Raw genomic sequence first — 23,706 nt, forward strand, 5'->3', positions numbered from 1 at the left:
TGCACTGAAAGGGGATAAAAGGGAATAAAAAGCTTTTGAATATCTTTCATCACAAAGGAAGAGCTAAAAGTTTGATATCTAAAAACTCCCAAAAGAGCTGTGGCAAATTGCTGTGGTTTCTGAGAAATCTGCTAAGATCATTTAAGGTGACAGACCATCCCTTGGGTTTCCAAAGCTATGAAAAACAAAATCTACTGTTATAGTCAGGATTTCAGCTAAAAAACATTCACTAAAAAAAACAGATGTTCAGAATCATCAATATTCAGTGGTTTTTATCTTAACATCTTATCTTTTTGATTTGTAAAAGTAACATAATATTTCCCCGCCCAAGTATAATAAGATGCATGACAAAGCTGTTAATCTTACAAGTTTTCTCGATTAATTTTAAAATAATTACTTTTTTGTAACTACAAAAAAGGGTTGAAAAAGGAATAAATGACAAAGACATTCTGTATGGGATCCCAGAAAACAGAAAACAACAACAGTGTATGTTTAAAGGGAAATTAAAAAGTTTTAAACCTTCGTAATATTATTCTTGTGAAATATATTCAGCACCAGAAAAAAGTTATAGCAGCCAAACCTAAATTTGGTTTTATAGCTTAACACCTATTTCTCCAGCCCCTAAGAGGATTTCAAGAAACTGTATGCAAATGTCAATTACAGCTTGCTGGCAACATGAAGGAGAACTCCGCTTGTGTGGCACAATTCAGCAATCGTGCAGATTGTGCCTGAGAGAGAATTCCTGTCTGAGATCACTTTGATGAATGCTTTATTTTTGGTGGTAAAAAAAGACCTAGCTAGCCCTTAGGAAATGAATATGTCATGGTGGCCTTATTAAATGTTAGGACTGTCTTGCAGATATTTTTAATATCGCACACAGCTTTGAACGGTTTGTCTCTTTAAAAATTATGGGATCGTTTCTAACAGGAACACTTTAGAAATGGTACGTACAGAGACTGAGGTCAGCCATCTGCTTTCCAAGTTGTTTAAAATGAGAAAAAGATAGGTGACCAGATGACACCACCATGACAAAATAGAATATAAAATGATCTAATAAAAACAAAATCCTTATTTAACTGCTTACACACACCTTCACACAATGAACTTAATATATTAGGTCATATCTAATTACATCAATTTCCCTACGGGATTAATAAAGTATTATCTATCTATATCTACTGTAGAAACATCTCTATCCCTAAATCAGAGGTTATTATGTGAAAGGAGGAAGCACAAATCTTCAAGGACCTCTGAGAGTTAAACGATCTCTTTATCCAAGAATTTCCTGCTCACTAGTGTTTGGCTGGACAAGAAAAACATGCACAGACATTAAGTAATAGAGTATCTGCTCAGTACAGAGATGCCATGTGGAATATACAGTTATCGGCAATAGTTTGTAAACCCTTTGAACCATATACTGGCTTTAACCAGTTGCATTGACACAATGTACTGTAACAGATATGAGTGGATGTTCTGTTTTTATTAGTCTTTTCAAACATTTAATCAGAAGACTATCTTTGAAACAGATAGCAATCACATTTTCTGACTTGAGCTCACATTTATACTGTATTTACATTGTATCCTCAACGTTTAGGGTCTATGCTTTCTTTTTTCCTAAATATATTGGAAGCATGATGTGAAAATGAAAAAAGTTTTTAAAAATAAGTACAAAGTTCATGTTAATTAAAAACTAAGAAAAACAATACGGGACCTGACTAGATCATTCTTTAACAAGGGCCATTTGGAAGAAAACTCCAGTGATAATGAAAGTTTATCAGAATCTGGAGTTTATATTTTATCACATATCAAAACAACACAACCACAGTACACGAACAACGATTACTTTTAACTCCACTTCATTTGAACTGTTTGAAAAGATTTTTAGATTATGATACAGAATAATCATCGATAATAAAGTCTAATAGCCTTTTACAGTACAACCAACCGTTAAGTTAATGCACTTCTTTATTTCACTGCAGTATGTCACTGTGATTTTTTTTCCCAATAGAAGAGAATTCCATTCTCCACTTAACAATGGTTCTGGACTTGCTTGGGATTAGCTGATAATTGACAGACTTTCAGAAATGTGTAAAGCCCAATCACAACACCACAATACGAAGAAAAGCACTGCGATATCCTGATGCCAATTGGAGAAAGCGAGACTACAAATGGAAAGGATAAGGTTAAAACACAAACATACAGGGGAGCAAGAGGACTGGGACTAAGACTCCTGGAAAGCTGTGCCGTGCTATTTACTTGTTACTGCAGCTGACAGGGAAATCATACCTGGACCTGAGCCAGCACTGATTTTTAATTAATGAACATTTGCACTGGTGGTAAAGGTAGCTGGTCTTTCTCAAATAGCCATGGCAAATTTGACAAAATATATATAGTTTTTTATTTCACATCCACTAGGGGAAACCAAAAAAATGTTTAAGCACTGTGGAAGAGCATTTTCCTAAGATTACCGAGACGATTACTAAGAATTAAAACACTTGTTAGAAAAGTCACGTTTTCATGAATGTTTTGATTATCAACTGTTGATCAAACTGCATATATAAAACAACCAGGAGTATTATTAATCATAGTTAAAATGCAAACTTAAATGAAAACCAAAATGTGGCGACAATGCATCATAAGATTGATCTTTTCAAAGATTCAGTTATGGTTGTCTGTGTTAGATATTATTCCAAGGGTGTAGCTGACAATGTATGAAAATCTATCTGTGCATAAAGAAAGCAAGATAGCTCTCTCAGCATGACTCTGAATATTATATTATATATATATTATATTATATATAAAACTAAGGTTGCTGCTGGAAGAGGTGTTAGTGGGGCCAGCAGGGGGCGCTCACCCTGCGGTCCATGTGGGTCCTAATGCCCCAGTGTAGTGATGGGGACACTATACTGTAAACAGGCGCCGTCTTTCGGATGAGACGTAAAACTGAGGTCCTGACTCTCTGTGGTCATTAAAAATCCCAGGGTATTTCTCGAAAAGAGTAGGGGTGTAACCCCGGCGTCCTGGCCAAATTTCCCATTGGCCCTTATCAATCACGGCCTCCAAATAATCCCCATCTCTGAATTGGCTTCATTACTCTGCTCTCCTCCCCACTGATAGCTGATGTGTGGTGAGCGTTCTGGCGCACTATGGCTGCCGTCGCATCATCCAGATGGATGCTGCACATTGGTGGTGGTGGAGGGGAGTCCCCGTTACCTGTAAAGCGCTTTGAGTGGAGTGTCCAGAAAAAGCGCTATATAAGTGTAAGCAATTATTAATTATTATTATTATATGTTTTTTCATATGCTGTCATATGAAAGCACTATTGTTAGCATTGCTCCACAAATTGGTTTAGTAAGGTAAAGTTTTATCCTTGACTTAATTATACTTTTGGATAAAGGCAAAAGGGGTCATTTTATACCTTGTTAACTCATGTCGCTTCTGGGTCACCTGGCCACATGTTTTTCCAAGCACATAGGCTCGTGGCATTTTGTAGTAGAACAAATAAGTGTGGAGGAAAAAAAAAAACTTTGCTGGATTCTTATCGCAAATGTTTTGTAAATTAACTCAGTTGAGGAGACTGAAAAGTGCTCATGATTTCTAAGGAGAACGCTAAACTCTGACCTATCATGCCAATAACTCCAAACAAATCTTTCTTGATAGCAGCTTTCTGGTTGTCAGAGGTCTATTATGCTAAAGGAAAGCCATCAGCCTCTATTAAGTAGGGATTCGGAGACTGGCGTGTGGCTTGAAGGATTGAGTTCATCCAGAAATGCATCAAGCTGCCTGGCTGAACTGTATAGCCACAAATTATCAATCTACTGTACAGGTTTTGCATTGTTGGAAGAGCAAAGGCACAAACAACCACAAGAACATCCCTATCCTCGAAAATCTTAAGATACCAATAGCTGTACACTGTTTGAGAAATGCAACCCTGCATTAGTGAGAATCAATGTATCAATATAAATGACAATACAATCAGCATAGTGGAGATAAGGGGAAATTGATTCACTGTAAAATGTGTTGGAAATATTTTATTTTACAAGACTTTTGGTGGGTTTATGCCAAGATGGAAACATCAAGGAAAATGCAGAGGCTTTCTTTTTCATAATACAAGCATTGTTAACAGTCAATCTATCAGAGAATACACTTGCAATTTGGGTGAGATAATACAGGGTACATACACATTAGTAATGATGTTGTCTGTGCCCATCTAATAAACTAATTTAATTCTACAGAGGTCAATAGTACATATTATGGAGTTAACACCAAAACAAGGTAAGGTTTATTGTACAACGTGGTTTATTGTATTTTATCTACCTATGCTCCTTACTAGTTTTTCTCCAGTCTGTCAAAGGTCATTTAAATTTTAACCATGCAGTTTGTTGCTGACTTTGGTTTTAAACAGAGTGAACAGAAACATATAGACATGACTTTAAGAAGAAATCAAACCAGCACATTAGACATTTTACCCATGTTAGATAAAATGGTTGGATTTTAAACAGTACTACAAATTGTTAACACTGTTAACTCACACTTTGAAACACTCAGACAGGTAAGAAAAGCAGTTAAATAAAATATTAATATAAAAAATAAGGCATTGAAAAAATGGGTGTATCAAAAACATTCTCTGCCTACTTTATGATACAGAGAGTGCTATTGTAACAAAGTTTGGTGTTTGCTTAAAAAACTAACTTCAACAAATTAAGAAAATAGAAAATTGGTTTAACAGAGTAAATCAGGGTACCCAGGATCAAGTTTTTAAATTTTCAGAAACTTGCACAATGACTCACATCAACAAAAAAATAAATAAAATAAAACTAAAATATGCAGTGTGCTGTGTTTCAAAATCAAATGATTAACCTTCACAGCCCCACACATCCTCAATTGAATTGTTTGGAAGGAGGCCCAAAGCAGTTTAAGATCACACTAATTTAAAAGCTTTTTAAATGATTACTGGAAGTCTAATGGAAATATCTTTCCACTTATTTTATTAATAATAGTTGAGCTGCCTGAAGGAATTATCTCTCCTTTTTTCATATATCAGTAACACCTGTCACTTAAAGGACCCAAATACTTATAACTGGTCCATAGCAACCATATTAAGGCCTAAGAGCACAGGATCTGGAAAAACAAATCTCATTGGCTAAATGATTACAGATTCTTTGAAACCACTAAACCGAGTACCCATATAGACTGTCTCACATCTTCATATGACTGAGAATTCCATTTTGGAATAAATAAAGGATAACATACAGTACTGATATGCATTTACCAGGGCTGACAAATTAAAATTTTAACCAAAGCAGTGTCCGAATTTATAATTAAGGTAGAGAATTTCCCAGACTGTTATTAGCGTATCATATGTAACTTAAGCATGCAGACTGCAGTCATGGATACTCCTAAAAGTCATATTTCCAAATTTTTGTTTTGATTAACTGTCTGAAGTGACAAAACAACTTGATTTTTTAAAATAATAAGACTAATGAAGTATCTAATTCAGCCCAGAAAATTTCATCCCTCTCTGACAATTGGTGAGCAACACAACTCGACACAAAATGAGGCTTTTAACAATGCATGTATCTGTAGGTTTGGGCCAGTCTAGAGAATGAAGTAAAACAAGAATTTCTGATTTTCTTGACACTACAAACGTGATAAATAAAGAAATATTAAAAATGAGGCCTATCTTTTACTGAACACACGATTACAGCACTTTTGGATCCCTTTAGCTCAGTAAATTACGTCTACCAAAGGTCCAATACTTAATATGCATTATAATCATTGAACAATACAAAAAATCACAGCCCAAGTGCTATAAAAACTAAAGATTAGCCATTCTTGTGCTTGCATACCTCCTTCTGTATCCTAACAATGTGCAGCAGCAAATTTACAACTTAAAGAGGTATTAATTTCCAACTTTCATCAAAATTAAAACCATTCATACCTAAAAAAATAAAAAATAACCTGATAAAGATGTTTGTGTCTTTGTACATTTTTACAGTTGTTCTGGTTTAAGGAGGACCTTTGATTGTTGCATATACAGTATAAGGAAGCTCAGTTGAACTGAAGAGCAGCTTCTCGAAATGGGGGGTTGTTCCCTCAGGTCAAAGACTCTTCATCTGTAAAATGAAGAGAAAGCCATGAGATTCTACAAATTCAGCTGTCTGAATGAAATGCAGCACCACATTTGAACCAATGGTTAATGAACAGTACACTCATGCAGATTAACTAAACTATTTGGAGTTACTACACATTTGAACAAAGTTCATGATAAGTCTATTTCTCAATAAACTCTGGAACAACAGATCACATTGAGGAACCACCACCTGTTACAGTGGACTGACTAATTCTAGTTTTCTCTCCACTGCTATTTCACAAGTGATAATCAAACAAATGTAATCTGCTCTTGTATTACAAAATGCATGTTACACATGTCCTCCATAAAGTTAAAGAAGAGAAAATTTTTCATCCTAGTGAAGTAATTTTCTATTGCAGTGTTGCTGGGAAGGGCCAAATGCAGAGGAACTCTGCTACAGATTTACTTTTATCGTTAAGTAAAGGAATACAATTTAATAAATCCACAAATGAAAGCCAGTGCTCTTAACTTCACAATTTTGTAACTCTGAAAAACTGGTTTTCAATTAAACCTACTGTAAGTGTGGCCACATTCCAAATTCTCCCCCACTGTGGGGTTACAACATAACACTTAACTCTGACTTGCAGATGTGCATGACCTAAAATACATAAACCAGACTGGCTCCAGAAACACAAGAGATTTAGGGACTGATCTAATGTTGCCTGCCAAATGCAGACACTGGAAGTACATTTTTTGACTTGTCAATACCACATGTTGATTTCCAAGCATGAATGATTGCATTTATTTTACTATTTTTAAAGTGCCGTAAAGTTCTGTTACAAGAACCATCACATAAATCTCTCTGTTCTATATTTACCTGGCAGGCACTTGCCTGGCAGTTTTGATCAGAAATTCTTAAAAATTTCTAGATCCTTAGGAGGTACAGGCGGCTCTTTCTTCCACTCATCCTCTGGATAGGCTTCAAAGTTTGATGTATCACCATCATGAGACACTTTGGGCACTATTGGTGGCTGAAAAGACATAACAGATTAGCAATGGCTAAAGAATGACAGATTTTAGATAATGGTGGGAAATCAATGACAGAAAAAAGAGAATAACAACTCTTTAGGCTTGTCCAGTTCTCCTTTTACAGAGCTAGAATGCATTTATATTTGGGAATCAGAACAAACAAAACTGATATTGGAGTTGCAAAGGCAATATTAAGCCACATTTTTGGGACTTTGGAAGCTAAGCCTTGTGCTTGAACTCAAGTTCCGAGTTCAGCAAACCCTTCTATGATGCGGATGTGATTATACACAAAAAAATCAATGGGAACAAACACCTGTCGAACATGAAACATTTGACTGTGTCGTCATACTTGGTCCACCAAAATGCACAGTAACCCGCAGTCATTGAATACTTTCTGCACCACTTAACACCCTCCTTTCTCTGTGTCGTGTGTGCTGTTACCACAAGATGTTTGCCCTTTCCTAGTGTATCTGTACTTTTGTTTTGGTTAATACCCTTTCAAAGCAGTATGGCATCACAGCACAAGGCTCCTGAAGTTGGTTGTTTAGAGAAATAAATTCTTAAGGTTATTACATGATTGGACAAAATCTCAAAAACCCCCAAACAACTAAACCCTTTGCTTCCAAGTGCATCCTTATCATCGATACCCTTCATCATCATCATATGAAGGTAATCATTTAATCACTTTTCTTCACCATATGTATCTGTCAGAAATGTTTATTCTTTAATATATATTTTTATAATGTTTTCATTTTATACACAGTTCAGTATAGCTAGGGTCAATGTTTTGTGTGCAATGCTATATGTATATTAGTATTATTGGGTGAGTTTAGAAAGCTGTGTTCATGTAAACCTATTTATTACATACAGCATTCATTTTTTCCCAGTGTTAGTTTATCTAATACACAGGAACACTGAACAAGAGTGCTATGGTAAACTTGACATTGAACTAAAAAATCATATCATTCTCAATAGTCCTCCATTAAGAATGGAACACAAATCAGAATTAAGGATTAGAAACAAAACATTTTTTGTGCACTTTTAACACTGATAATCTTGGACACACTTTTAGAATATACATGTATTGCACATTCATGTACTTCATGTGGAAGCTGTGAAAGCTACTATACTGTTTACTGTATATTCATAAAAGTTCAGATTGAAACCATTTCACTTTAGGTCCACAGAATCTGCAAACGTCTGGAGATTTTACGACTTGCACTTGCCAAAGAAAAGGGTCCTTTTTTTCCTAACATCAAAAATACACCGAGTAACAGTAGCGTGAATTAAAAATGAAAAACCAATGAGGCCCTAATTAGTAGCAGCTCCAATGTGTTATTAATAATGTTGTTTTCCAAATCTGCCTCAAACTCTTCTATCAATGCACAGCCTTTATGGTCACAGTTACATTATTGTTGCAGAGGTTACTTTCGTAGTTAACTGTCTCTCAGAGCATGAACGTTTCACAAAAAAAAAACATTCGTGTCAGAAAACAATTTCAGAAAAAGGTCTCACCTTAAGTTTTCTTTGAGGCACGGCATCCCACTCTACAGACTTAAACCATCTGTGTTTCTTCACATCATCCGCTCCATTCTAAGAAGAGAAAGTTTTTTGTTTGACTGTTTCAATATACATTGCATCAAAGCCACTGCATTTTTATTCTAGGATGGTTAAGGCTATAGTGGCAAGGTTGGATCACTGGCTGCAATGCCCTGGAAAGACCTACCAAGCAGTTGTGAAATTCTATGATCATATAGAATAAAAATAATTTTGTTGTTTAATGTATAATGCTATTATTGCATTAACTATTATTTAATTAAGACAAATAGATGCATTTTATAAATTGATCTTGAACAACAGTAAGGAAAATCCAGCAGTACAGACAGCCCTGAAATCATACAGTATAATCAGATTGTGACTCAAAAAGCAAAGATCCTGATAGGGAAAATGTCAACCTCTTAGTCAACCAGTTAAATCTGACCCACATCACTGCTTTTGGCTCTTATAATTGACTCAGATGGACATCAGAGAAAATTTCTCCCCCTATATCTTAAAGTTTTATACTGAACCAATGCAAGTCAACTTCCCCCTGAAATGCTTTTGTACCAAGGTGCACTTTTAAGCTATTGTTTGGCACTATCAAAAGAAAAGGTACAATTCAGCCAAGGGAGAAAGAATTCTTGTTTACTTAATCTTTTCTTTTTTTTAAACAAAAAACATTTTATGCCTGGGCTTTATCAAATGTCACTTTCATTTTTGAAAACTACGGTTACACATTTATATTCCCCTTCCCTCCTGTGCCTGCTCTTCTTCATGCTGTGTCACCGAGACCTTTCAAGAGCAACACACATCACTCACCATGAGCAATCGTAGGCTGTTTCAACTTTTATACATTAAAAAAGATTTCTAAAAACCTATTACTTTTAACGATATTTCATTTTTTATATTTGACATTTACAGTAAGATGTCAATTTCATTTTAACATACACACCAGGCATGACCTTTGTAGGAATTCTAATGCTTTCTCAGACTTCAGTCCAATTCTGCAGATGTGAATGAAAAATACTCTACATTACATTCATCACAGATCAAAACTTCTGCTACAAGAGTAAGCAGGCAGTTTAAATAAGCAGAATTGTTAAAATAAAGAGATTAATAACTGATTAATCATCTAAGGAATTGACTGGAGATTATTTTTAACAAGATTTGACTGTTTTTGGAACTCATCTCTTGATAATACAGCATCAAGTTCAAAAGTAGGAGAAACAAGAGAGAGATTCATATCCTGTTTTCACAAAGAAGATCACGTAAATATGTGCATAGTTGCAAGAGGGTTACAAAGTGTTGAAAGCAAATCTCAGCCGTGGCTTTAAGTTTTAATTATACATTTAAATAAGATGGCCTCTAAGATCCCTAACATCAATGAAAATAAACACCAACGTAAGTAATCCACATATTCCCACAGATCAAAACATATAATATTTGAATCAAATAACTTTACTCGGATTGCAGTTGACCAACAGCTCAGCAAGACATGCCTTTGCAGGACAGAAGAGAACACTGGGGGAGACAAGGTCAGTTTTTGTTGCAGTGAAGAAAGGTTGGTGGACCACCACGTGGATGGACAGCCTATCATACGGGTGCAAGGCCCAGAGGACTACCAGCTCAGATCAGGTAAAAACAGGGACCTGCCCCCTTGTCCTGCTGTGCTCCACAAGGGGGCAGTACATGTGACTTTTGGTTGCATGGGAGCTGTCAGTGTGGAGTTCCTGTGTTGCAACAATTATTGAGAGCTGAAATATTGACTTAACTTGTTTCCTTTTCTTCTCAACGCACCCTGGCACGTGCACCTCACCTTTTTTCTGTTTAGACAAACACCTTCTCTGAAGGTTGTTAAAAACGCGAGAATGGTTACAAACGAGGAGCAATATGGCCCATCTAGCCCATTTGGTAGATTCTGATTGTAGTTTATTCTAAATTTACAAATACATTTAGAAGTAGTGTTGGAGGGGGATACTGCTTTATTTATCCAACACATTATAAAGGAAAAAAAAGAACGAGCAATTTCTTTTCATCTCTGTATCACACAGACCAAAGCGATTGCTTTCCAGAGTGCCTCGTTCTCCGTTAATGTCCTTGAGTCTGCCACTTAACTGGAAACAGGCGGTCTTTCCTGAAACCTTAGTGTGCTATAAGTTTCACACAACACAACTGTGCAAAAAGACTCTTTTATACACAGCCCACTTAGTTTGAGCAACTGTGAGTCACAATACTGTGCTGTGATATGTCTGCTAAATGAATGACTCTACTTATTTTTGAGGCATCTTTAATTGCCAAGCAACAAAGCTGCCAATAGTCGGCACACTGAACGAGACAGTTACCAGAAAACATATAGACAACTCAAATTTGTTTACCAATCCAAAGCAACTAGGGAACTGCTAGAGGTGTCACCTGCTTACTGTCAGCTACAGGAGGTGATCGAGATGAAAAGCCCTAAAACCTTTTCTACTATTTCAGCACTGATCAGAAAAATGGAGGCTGGCCATTCTGAATTCAGCGTGGACATTTTGTGATTTGTTTTGACTTTGGAGAAATATGACTAGCAGTGGTGGTTGTCTCACAAAACAATTTATTTTCTGAGGCCAAAAAAAAAAATGCAAGATCACGCAAGTAAAACAAAATGCTCTCTAACACATATTCCTGCTGTTGTTCATAGCTTTCACACAAGAGGTGCTGATTGCAGTTATAGATTATTTTGTGTAAGACAGAAGTAGGATATCACCTTCAAGTAAATTAATACTATCATTCATTTTCAGTAATAAATTTAAAGATAATAATATAACCCATCTCTTTTTATGACTATCCCATTGTCTGGATTTTTGCCACAGGGGTATGATAAATATAAACGTATGAATACACCATAATAGGTTTCAATACTGTTCTCCCCAGTGTGAACAGGGCTCCAGTTTTTCCTTCATTTTTAGCCAAAACATCTACATTCTATTCAAGTGAAAAATCTCGTCCCCTCCGCAAATGCCCCATACTGTTCAACCTTTGAACTTTTTGTATTAAAACATTCCAACTTTATTTTTTGGGAACTGTTTTCTACATTAGAGTTTTAAATGACAGTGATCAACAACATGAAGCTACAAAGATAACATTCTGAGTATGTTTATGAATTCCCCTCTTACACATGACTGAACAGCAGGTGAAATGGCTTTTAATGAAGGTCAATGGTGACTCAAAATAAAATATTTATAAGTATGACCTGGCTAACTCCTAATTGCATGCCTTAGTACTTAAGGTGGAGGAGAGCTCTGCATCTAATTATGTGCTTCATATTTCACAGTCTTATCGCTTCATTAAAATTACGAAATTGTTTTCATTGTACAAACTCGATATTTTCTCATTTCAAGACCCTTTAATACAGAATTCCAAATTTTTATATATATAAATAATCAGAATATAATTTAAAGTGAAAATGGTGCAAGAAGATATCAAGGAACATCTGGATGATTGCATGTGACATGCACACCTGGGGCTAACTTACAGTATGAGTGAATCAGAATACGTTTTTTAATTAGTTGTGAGCAAGTAATCTTTGCAAATGAGTAGCATGTGTTACTTATAGGCTAAATCATAATTGCACTGTGCTTTTAGAAATTAATGTGAGTGAACACTCAAACAAAGCTAGATGTAGAAATGACTACAGTGCAAAATGTCGTCCCGTGTTTTTGGAAAACGGGTGAAAAAATAAAGTCCTGCATAATATCTTCACCTCATACTGCTATCTTTACAGTTGTGAGATTCTTCCTACTTCATGTGAAGGTGCACAATTTTCTTTATGGTCCTTCTCCATATGACCTCCACACAGCACTGATATTCCATTATGGAATATGTACAGGCACTGTCTATTTCTTTCTACATACATTTTTTAAAGTTGTAAATTGTGAAGAACCTGCATTTTTTTTAATTATATAATAGTCATAAACAGCAATCAGAATTAGACAACACTTAAAAGCAAAAGTTCAAAGGTTGATGGGTGGGTGTCACAGTTTTGTACTCCCAAAAGTATGGGGTGGAAACTCTGCCTTTTTTGTAATTAACAAGGAATAGTTTTTGAAACACTACTGCATCTAACCATACATAGACCATCCAAACCATAAATCGTGCATCAGTAAAGCATCAAACATTTAATTATAATGTAAAGGTACTAAAAACTAGTCCTTTAATAACTACATCTTCAACTTCATATTGGTGAAAAAATAGGCAGCCATTTGTTCCAGTAGAAACTAGACACTGTTTTCTAAAAGTCAGAACTGGTATGTCTGTGGTATTAACTAGTTTAAACTACTCACCAGTTAGCTATTGGGAATTTAATAACTACCAGCAGAATGTAAACTGACTCTGTGACAAACATCAAACAGGTGGTGCTGCAATAAACTGGTTTCTGGTTTGGAAAAGTTCTAAACTAAAAGGTGCCTGTCACTATTAATTCCAGATTAACCTTTTCTATTTGCCCTTACACTTTTTTTTGCAAATTTGTTCAATAAAGAATGATTTTTAAACAACTACTACAACAGGAATCTAGCTGCTAAAAGGCAGTCCTTTACAGGCTTAGAAGTAAGTGCTTCAGAACGGTTTTCTATATTAATCAATTAAAAGTATTACAGCTATTCCATTAAATCAAGAAAAACAACTTTTTACAACTATAAAACAATAAAAAACAGCATTGATTACTGTTTAATGGAGGATAAATGTTTAATTACTGGTCAGTTGAAAACAAATTCCTTCATCAGGATGTACTGCATTAATTTATTTGAATGTGGTAAAATCTGGATGATTGTGAAAGAAAGATACAGTTCATGTACACATGGTGAACTACAGTATACTTAAACTGTAAGTATTAATGCGATATATCAATGCATGCATTAATGGGAATAATTGAACACTGAAAAGATAATCTATATGATTATTAAAATAATCATAGGGAATGAATTATCCAACCTCTGCTCTGCACCCTCAACTTACATTAAAGTAAGACCTTGTTCCGTCTATTAATCTCCTAGTGCTCTCTTAAAACTGTAAGAGGTTAACTGTACTTGAACCTTCTGGTTTTATTTCAGAAGTCAGACTCATTAGTGGTCATATAAGAAGGGACAGGACACTGCTTGTGGGCTTGTAACTGCAGGGTTTGACTCATTAAAGTAATAATGACTTCGGCTCAGTTACAATTGCCACGGGTAACAATTTTCTCAGAGACTTAATTTAGCAGATATATTGCAAATTTCTAGTTTGAGGAAGCATACAGGAAACAAAACAAAATACAAAAAAATGAACCTAAATTTAGAAAAGTAAAAAACAACACTTAAATTATTTATAAAGTAGATGGAAGAATGGCAACAATGAATTTAAAATGCATTTTTTGATCACAAGGGTGTTGTAATATACTGTATCTTAAAGAGACCCAGGACCTATCTTGTTTAGTACTTGATTTAAGCATCCCATTCAGCCCCACACTAAAGATGGGTATATCAGTTCTAGGAGTAAGAAGTCACATATTTCAGTGGCGTGCACTGATTCATCTGTCAGTGACATCACTTCATTAACATAAATCCAACAGACATACAGTACATTCCAGTTCTACACAAATTTGAATTACGAGAGGCAATATTTTAACTGTCCTATAAGCAATCCTTTCTTTGTTGATACAGTTCGAAAGTTGTTGAAAGCAATTACTCCATTCACCTTGTTATTTTCAAAAGGCAGGCAACATTCTTCCACAACTGAAAATTGATTTGCTTTTTTTCACTGACTGATTTTTCCCCTTGTCGATTCTCATTTCATACTGTATTTTCTATTAAGAAACAGAAAGACGTCTTTGTATTCAATTTTCTGTTACACCACCAAGAAACAACAAGCCAAGGGTTTTAACAGTGTCAAACACGGCCTTCGGCCTTTCCTTTTTCAGAGACTTACGAATCATTTCTCACAGTTAACTTGTATGAATAAGTACTTTTATATTTAGTCTTTCATTATCCAGATACACCAACAGAGAAAAAAAAAATATCCTTTACAATGTTGACCTGGCCAAGAGGATAACGCCTATGATGCAGAGAAAACAAAACAAATTACTTAGAAAGAAACTGACCTTCATATTTCCCAGCCTTCTTGTTCTGTCAGTGACAAGGAGCTTCTTAATGAGGTCCCTAAAGAGACATGCAAAGACATTTTAAATGTTTGGTGCACTCAATATCAGAGGTATTGTCAAGGCAGACAGTATTATGCAGTATGATAGGTGACTAATACAAAACCCCACATCATCTATTACTTTAAATGTTTTCACCAGGTCTTTATCTGGGAACTAACGTACTGTACAAAATTTCTACTAGTCTTTAACCTTTCCATCCCGGTAAATACAAAACCTATTAAAAAGGCAGGCATGTCTCTAAGTCTCAGCAGTACAACTGAAACCTCACCATACAGTAAAATGTATTACAGATTAACAGACTAATAGGGGGTCCATTATTGCTGAATGTCCATTAAGTCACACATGATGATCTTCAGCCCAAAATACTACTATATGAAAAATAAATTATCTATACTGTCTACTTTATATAAATGACTCCCGGATCTTTTGACATATCTTTTAATAATTGCAATCAAGTCAGTGAAAATTGCACAGGATTTTTTTATCATAAACATGCAAGATCTGTATTTCAAGCATCATAAATTCATACATTTTGTTAAAACATACTAAACACAAACACCACCCACTGTAAGCAACTGACCTAGCCCTATGGAGCACCATTGATATTTTAATCTTATGTTGTATTTAATTTGACCTTGTTTTATTATTTGCATATTTCCCCATTATTGCAGGGAAAGTCCAGTATTTCAGTTTTCATAGATAAAATTTATGTTTAGCAGATTTTCTATGTTGCTGCTGGTTTTCAATTTGACATTTTCTAGTGTTCAATATGAAAAATACTGAGTTAAAAATGCTCAGCAAAGCAACTAAAGAGTCTGTAAGGCATGTTACTGATATATTAAAGGTGCTGTCAGGAGATGTGTGAAACTATTCACAATGCTTATGTCATTGTAATTGCTGGGACAATGATTGCTGAAACCTCAGATGAAAAGCCCCTTTCAGATGTGTCACAAAAACACTGTACAGGCTTTTCTTTCCCTGTTCACTCATTCAATTTTTTTGCCAATTAAAATATTAGCTAAAGTTCTGACACTTCAAAAATCCCTCCGAGAACTATGCTTCGATAAAAGTGTATATTAACAGTATGAACAGGGATTGTAAAGGCAGATCGCTACTGGCTTAGTGTGAACTGAATAGTGTAGACTCTGTAATGTCGTCAAATTCCACAGTTCATTTTAACAGCTGCTGGAGGAGCCTACAATGATTTAAGGACAAGGACAACACAGCTGAATTTGCCATTAGAGTTTACATGTGTGCAGACGACAGGCAAATGATTTTCCCTTCTTTCGCCTTTGCAAGCTCTTTTACAGAACGGTTAGGTGAAAACATTTCACACGAAGTCTGAAATAAATTTAGCAGACTTGTTTGCCATCCACACAGGCCACCTCAAAGAAGTAATGGTGACATACTCAGAGATCTTACATGGGCTCCTTATTGTGCTCAACAGAGTAAAAACCTGAGACTTACGGCGACAGCAAGAGACATAGAAGCATACTGTACGTGTTGCTTTCACAGAACACTGGGCAGGTTTTTACTATGTAAAGCACAACGTGTTGTTGCTCAGTTTTAAAGTGGGAATACAATATAGGACCTAGCCACAATGAGTAAAACCAAATCTGTTTAGTTTCAGTCTGTTTTCACAATTTTTTGCAGCCTTTCCAGCATCGTTTTTTAAATATTTATACGTACACAGACCTAATTCGTGATAAGAAGAAAGGGTACATGATTGTTAAACCAACAAATTGCTTGGAATTGGAAAAGAAATCCTGATATTGGCTTTATGACTATACAGTCTCTCTAACCACGTGCTACACACATGCTGTAAACCTGATTACCTTATGCTTTCACAAACCCACCATAAAGAGTAACGAATTCTGCAGCTTCAAGACATAAAGGTTACAAAGGAGAAGAGGCCATTTGTCCCATTTAGCTCATTTGGTTATTAGTAGCTAACTAAGCAGAGAATCTCATCCAGCTGTTTCTTGAAAACAGCCAGGATATCAGCTCTGACAACATGGCAGGGCAGCTTGTTTTAGACTGCCACAAAAATTTGTGTAAAATAGTGTTTCCTGTTCTCAGTTTTAAATGCATTTCCTTGTAGTTTCCAATTTTATCACTTGGTTTATGTTTGGTTTTGACTCAGAAGACATCCCTTTGGTTGACTTTGTTGATGCCTTTGAGGATCTTAAATACTTGAATCCAGTTCCCTGGAACCGGTCTGGTTCTTTTAGCGTGTCAGTCTGGGAATTCATCTAGTTGTGCTCTGGACTGATTTTACATCAGCATTATCTTTTATATAATTGTGATGATTCTCATTAAGATCTCAAGTTTGACTTTTACTTTCTGTTTTTTGCTCTCTGGCTCTTTTCTCCTGTTTTTTCTTTCTTTCAGGGAGAGACAGATCTAGGGTACACACCCCTGACCCCCGTTCCACCCCTAAGTACAGCTGTTTTTCTTGTGTACTGTATGTCCTGACACAAGCCCTGCCCATCCCTGTTACATAAACACGTTCTAACAATTAAATTTTTCCATCTCAAAAACAACTTGGAGACTGTAGCACATTTCTATAACTATCCATGACAGGGACTAAAGAGAGACAAAATTTTCCTGGTGTATTGGTTTTCATAATTTGTTTTAAAACCATTAAAATAAGGATACTTGGTCAAAAATAGCTTTAAGCTGTGAATCATTAAGTTTCTAAAATACTTTCTGAGGTCAGTTGTGAATGATCACAGTCTCCCAGCAAATACACACATGCCTGTTTCTTCCCCGATTATCCATCAAAATGTGAGAAAGTAGCATAAATCTCTTTAAATATTTGGTGTTTAAGTGAAATGTCTTTTTTATAGAAAAGACCAGTTGGCAACAGAATGTGGCCTCTCTTCCCTCAGTAAATAACAAGGTTCTTGCCAACAAAGTGCAGAAATCATTTGCCGTTTTTGATCATAGAAAAGCAAGACATTTCTCTTGCGAAACACAGTGTAACATACAGTGGTCACAGGAATTTAGCATTAAGTTCTCAGTGTAATATTGGAAATAGATGCTAACTCAGGAGGTTTCACAGACAAATGCTCTCCTGTTATCGGAGGGACTGTGAAAATAAAAGATGATATAACATTTAATGAAAAAACAAGCACATAGGATACACAAGACATTAACCTAGCTCCTAGTATTAAATCACTTTATCAGAGTAAGAACACTTGATATTTTAAATTAAAGACTGGTTTGTACTTCCAAGATAACTTCCAGCTATATTTTTGTCCCTTCTAAGCTAAAAAAAAACTAATGAGTTATTGTAATTTGATTAAAATGTGTTTTTTCTTAAATTTCTTCTAAAATTACATCTTTTATTTCTGTGATGTTATGTTAATTTTCAATCAGTTTAACCTTACTTTACATAAAAATCCAGATGCCGTGGGAAATCCAGTTTGCCAGCGAGTATCTTCTGGTAAATGCCAAAGGGATTGTCATCAAAGAAAGGAGGATACCTAAAAAACAGAGACAGTCCGATGGACTGATGTCAGTGTATCATTACATCACGCATTTCTAATATGGTGTCAGCGGCAAGTTAATAAATCCTGTTCATCATATTAGTGAGCAACTGAAAATAAGTTCTGAAAGCACAATGCCACATGAAATAATCATAAAAACACTGAGCCAAAATAGCCTCTGGTATCTACAGGGAGTAACTTGGAATTAAAACTGAAGAAAAAAAGTATTGCAGGACTCATGTAAAAACTTTAGCAAAACTATTAACCCTGTCTTTAAATAGGGCAATTCAAGCAACTATTGATGCCTAATGGACAACCAGCTACTTAACAACTCTACGGTGAATAACATATTCAAGCTTGCCTTTATACAGCTTTATTTCTAAGGCACTTACACTAGTCAGTGTAACACAATCTTCACCTCCTTTTTGTCCAAGGTTCTCCTCTTTCCCCCTGTGAATTCTTCCCGCACTCTATCTTACAAAGCTGTTACAATGTTGCCGAGATCATTCTGATAATTCATCTCCAACCTGAAGTCAATGAAAAAATTGGTGCCAAGCTAATTTCCATAAAAGATTTGTACCTGCTGAGGAATTACCTAAAAGGTCATAATCCACGTACTTATTAATGCATTTACTGACTGATTAAATCGACCAGATTCATGCCAGGCCCCTAGTGGAAAATGGGTCTGAAAAGCTTGGATGTGAACAGTTCATATCTTGCATAGGAGTGCAAATGTTTGGGCTTAATCTTTTCCAACCAGGATGGTGTTTTATTTCAGTAAATACAGTCATGCTTGAAAGTTTGTGAACCCTTCAAGGTGGTCATTATTTTAGATATTATGTAAAGCTGAACTCTTAATGAATATATAGAATCAATGTCCTAAATAAAGACTTCCCACACATAAAAAGGGATTTGAACTCATAGATTATTAGACTGTGATATTTAACAAATCACCAGATATTTTTGTGTGCAAAGGTAAATGATTTCAGTCAATAACTTGTGGCACCTCCTTTAGCAGGTGAGGGATTTTTTCCCAATCCTCTTTACAAAACTCTGCCAGCTCTGTGAGGTTTGAAGGATGTCTTGCATGAACAGCCCACTTCAGGTCCTGCCACAGCATTTCAATAGGATTCAGGTCAGGGCTTTGGCTTGGCCATTCCAGGACACGGAACCTCTTCTTCCTAAGCCATTCCTCAGTGGACGTACTTGAATGTTTAGGGTTGTTGTCTTGTTGAAACATCCACTTTGTGCCCAGCATGAGTTTTCGAACTGATGGCCTGACATTCTTCTCAAGAATTCCTTGATATTTCTCAGAATTCATGATTCCCTCAATGATGTCAAGGTTCCCAGGGCCAGAGTAAGAAAAACAGCCACATACAAGGACACTCCCACCACCATGCTTGACAGTAGGGATAAGCCTGAATCTTTTTGAAATGGCTTTATAACCTTGTCCAGATTTATGAGCATTCACTACTTTTTTCCTCAGTTCTGCTGATATTTCCTTTGTTCAAGGTATGGTGCTAGACTCATAGGAAGAGTAACTAACCTACTTTCGTGCAATTATTTATGTTTGCTCTTCCATAACACATCATTTCAGATCTTCAATTTCATTGGTTATCTCGGTTAATTGGTTAACACTCTGTCATTGGCCCACCTGATCCTGCTTTACCTTGGCGTAAGTCATAGAACAAAGGTTCACTTATTTTTGCACCTGCACAATTTCTGTATACTGTGTGTATTATTTTTCTGTATGGACATTTTCTTTCAAAACAATCAAATTGGTGAATGATTATCCTTTATTTCAATTAGGAAGTGACAAATTCTGATTAAATATGCATTTTGTGGTTAAAAAAACAAATAATCTCAAATTATGCAATGGTTTCACAAACTTTCAAGCATGACTGTGCATGCGTATCTTCATGCAGTGCCTTTCTGATGAAGTACTGATGTTGCAGGGTGAGAGTAAACATTACATACAGTACTCTAATTTTTATCCCTTTAACTCCTCCAGAAGTTACAGGTCTAAAAAACAATGAATTATTTCTGAAAAATTAAAAGAATGCTATTGTTTAATGTATAATACTAACAAAAAATGTATATACAGTACCTGTACAGCATACGACAAAGAGGATATGTTTATAGAATCCAACACAACACGCTAAACCACAATTTACTGTATGACCTGCAGATTGAAGCAAATCACATGAATGTGTCACAGCACTAAAGATGAAAAATGCAAGTCTCTGAAAATAGAAATGATGATGAGCTATAACACAAAGCACAGAGTGCCTGTCAAGTGTGGCAAAATCAAATCAGACCTGGTAAAATCCAACCAGACCAAGACCCATTAACACTGTCTGGACTGTTCTCGAGAAATGGATTTCTAATTAATCTTTCAATGCAACAGCAAATATAGGGGAACATTTCCCTAGGAAAAGTGAAGCCACTGATCATCATGACTGATGAGTTAACAGCACTCAGTTGCTTTTGTAGCTTTGGAATTATGCAACACCTCAAAGTCAGCTGAGACTCCTGCTAATTAGCCAACAAGGAAAGCTACAAATGTCCAAAATGGCAACTGTGCATGTCAAAGGTAAGGCGTACCACAACCAAACTAAAACCCACAGACTTTTTTTCAAAAACTGTTATGGATATGATTAATCCATCCATACTGTTAGTGGATAAAATAAGATTTCTGTGCAAATAATGAAAGTCAAGATTTGTTTCTAGCAATAACAGTAATAATGTGATCCTCAATACATATGAAAAAAGGATATTCAGTAATCAGTAAGTGCTTACAATATCATTTACAGTGCATAACCATTTTTTCGACAAACACATCCCTGATATCTTCCAACAGCCAACATGGAAAGCTAATAATCAAAAATAATACAAGGAGGGAGCTGTGTCAGCATGCGTAGGCTACCAAGGAACAAGTAAAGGTTTATTCCACGCTGAAAAGAGAAGAAAAGAAACACCTGAAGAAGGCTCCACAGCCTAAACGTTGCATTGCTTTTCTTCCCTTTCTAGCATGGAATAAACCTTTACTTGCTCCTTTGCAATCAAAAATAATGTTGAGTATTAAAACAAAGTGTAAGCAATAACAAAAAAAATATTGTGAACATCATCAAACAAAACAATAAGTAATTTAAATCTCAGTAATAGAAATAGACACAGCAGCAAATCAGAGTTTAAAGCCACAGCCACAGCCTGGATTAAAACAGAAACACTGGTTTACAGATGCGGGAAAATCTTCACTGGGAGGCCATGCAGTAAATAGAAACTCAAGAGGCCGTCAACAAACTAAGCAAAGGACCGTAAAGATCTTATGGCCTTAAAACTCAAGAGAACATTTGTCTTGGCTCGTGAATGTTTCTTTAACTGTCCAAAACCACAGGGGCAAAGGACATACACTATAAGAGCAGACACTTCAAAGGCTCTCAGTGATTGAGTGCAGTCGCAAAGGGTTGTATTTTTTTTTAAAGGGCAGTTAGTAACTTCTAAATATCTATATCTGAACCCTCTGGAGGTCACGCTGGGAAGGCTCATGACAAAGTCACAGGATTCTCGGGTTGTGCACAAGGAAACTGCAATGTCCAGTGTGAAGTTTAAGCTTGGGGTTTGCATTAAATCCATAAATGTCTTCCTTTAAAATGCTTAGCTATCTAGCTCTCCTATCCTGATGCTGTGGAAATATCTGCTGAATACGGTGAGGTGCAATGTGCCGAACTTATTATTATTATTTTTTAGTGCTGCCCAAGATTGTCCTGCATAAGAAAGCCCATGTTTCATTGACAGGCCTTCTTATGTACTCCAGGGGAAGGTGTATCTATGGCAACATGAGCTTCCTTCAGACTAGGCCTTTTGTCCAAAAGTAATACAAGCTAATCACAATCGCAAATGGTGTCAGTGGAAAGAAAGTGCCATCTGGAGAATGTCTGGTAGAAAAGAGCACAGAACAATCCCTGACAAAGCACTGTGAGCAGAACATGAACAGTCATCGGCCAAGACTAATACGTTTAAAGACAGAAAAACCTGTGACACCTGGTTTCCAGAAGTCTTTGTGCAGAAAGTATGACGAGATGAGGAAATCTGAGTATAAAAACAGTAACAGAAGGGAAATCCATGCTAGTCCAAACACACAATAAATAATATGACTAAGTACAGCGCAAAGACCTGCAATACTATTTCTATACTAGGCAAATTCATTTACTGGAACAATCTTTTTGTTCCTCCCAGTGCAATTACATTTTATGTGAATGTTTCTTGTTTCTTTGTTACAGTAATAAACCATTTCAGTGATGGGCTTTAAGGGAGACAAAAATGAGAAGAACAAACAGAAAAAGCTACAGTACATAGAGACGCAATATTCAGACACATCTCGTGAAAGGTAACTGGCGAAGAATATATTTATGCTTTCTTCATAGCTTTAAGATATAGAACACTTCTGATATAATCCCCTGATCATTTAGTTAAGTGATCAGCTTTCACCATGGATGGAAAGAAATGCCATTTAAAATGAGAGGTCAAGATCTCCCCTAGACTGCTAACTGCACTGTACTTCCTTTGACTACAGTACCTTTATATTGAATCATCTAATTGCAGAGGCCCGGTTAAGATTAGGTTTGTTCTCTTTCCTCCTGTTTCTGATAGCAATATGACATTAAGATGATAAATGTTTACCCAGTAGAATTACTCATTGTGTGTATTTATTTTAAGAGTTGGCTTTTTAAACTGTTAAACCTTTAAATAATCGAAACATCCGAGGATGTGTCGGAGTGTAAATTCACCAGCAGATCTGCATGTGTGGCCAACAGCAAAACCCCCATTTTCAATTAATTAGCAGAAAAATAAAATTAATACTCCAGTAAAAGGTCGGACCTAATCAATACAGCCTTCCAATGGCAATAATTTGACTTAGTCATTATTCCGTTATGCTTTATTGAATGTATTCAAATGTGGTTTAAGGAACACAGCACACAGAATTGCTGGGTTTGGAGGTAGGGAAGCATTATCTTCCACACAGATCCATAATGTGGGCTTAAGCACAAATTAGAGTTAGCTATATCTGAACCTTAAAACTCTCTCCCCACTGGGACTGCTAGTTATGCAAAAAACAAATGAAATGTAGGAAATGAAAAATAGGTTTTATACCCATAACAACTCTTTATCCCTGAGCAATAAAATACAGTCCCAAAACAATTACCTCTGGCTCTATGTTATGATTAGGATGTGTTTTTCCCAAAACATCCGTAACCAATTTTGTTTTGTGCGTGTGGTACAGTATGAGGAGGGAGGCTCTTTTATGCTTTTTCTGGCATTACATTCATATATATTCATATATCAGTATTCATACTTCAAATGATCAAAAATGAAAACTAACCTGAAATCCATCATTTCTA

General features: G+C 35.9%; 1 protein-coding gene across 1 annotated transcript in view; it reads right to left on the reverse strand.

The window, feature by feature from the left end:
- Positions 1-4,016: 4,016 nt before the first annotated feature.
- The window catches only part of prkx (protein kinase X-linked), a 49,315-nt gene continuing 29,625 nt past the window's right edge, over positions 4,017-23,706 (reverse strand). The window contains exons 5-9 of the mRNA XM_088914600.1: positions 18,206-18,301; positions 14,754-14,811; positions 8,618-8,695; positions 6,951-7,104; positions 4,017-6,116 (exon numbers count right to left, since the gene is read on the reverse strand). Coding sequence (XP_088770726.1) covers positions 6,979-7,104; positions 8,618-8,695; positions 14,754-14,811; positions 18,206-18,301 — 358 coding nt within the window. The 3' untranslated portion in view covers positions 4,017-6,116; positions 6,951-6,978. The remainder of the gene's footprint in view (positions 6,117-6,950; positions 7,105-8,617; positions 8,696-14,753; positions 14,812-18,205; positions 18,302-23,706) is intronic.

The sequence above is a fragment of the Atractosteus spatula genome, chromosome 4, assembly GCF_055471065.1.
Source record: "Atractosteus spatula isolate fAtrSpa1 chromosome 4, fAtrSpa1.hap1, whole genome shotgun sequence".
Classification (NCBI taxonomy): domain Eukaryota; kingdom Metazoa; phylum Chordata; class Actinopteri; order Semionotiformes; family Lepisosteidae; genus Atractosteus; species Atractosteus spatula.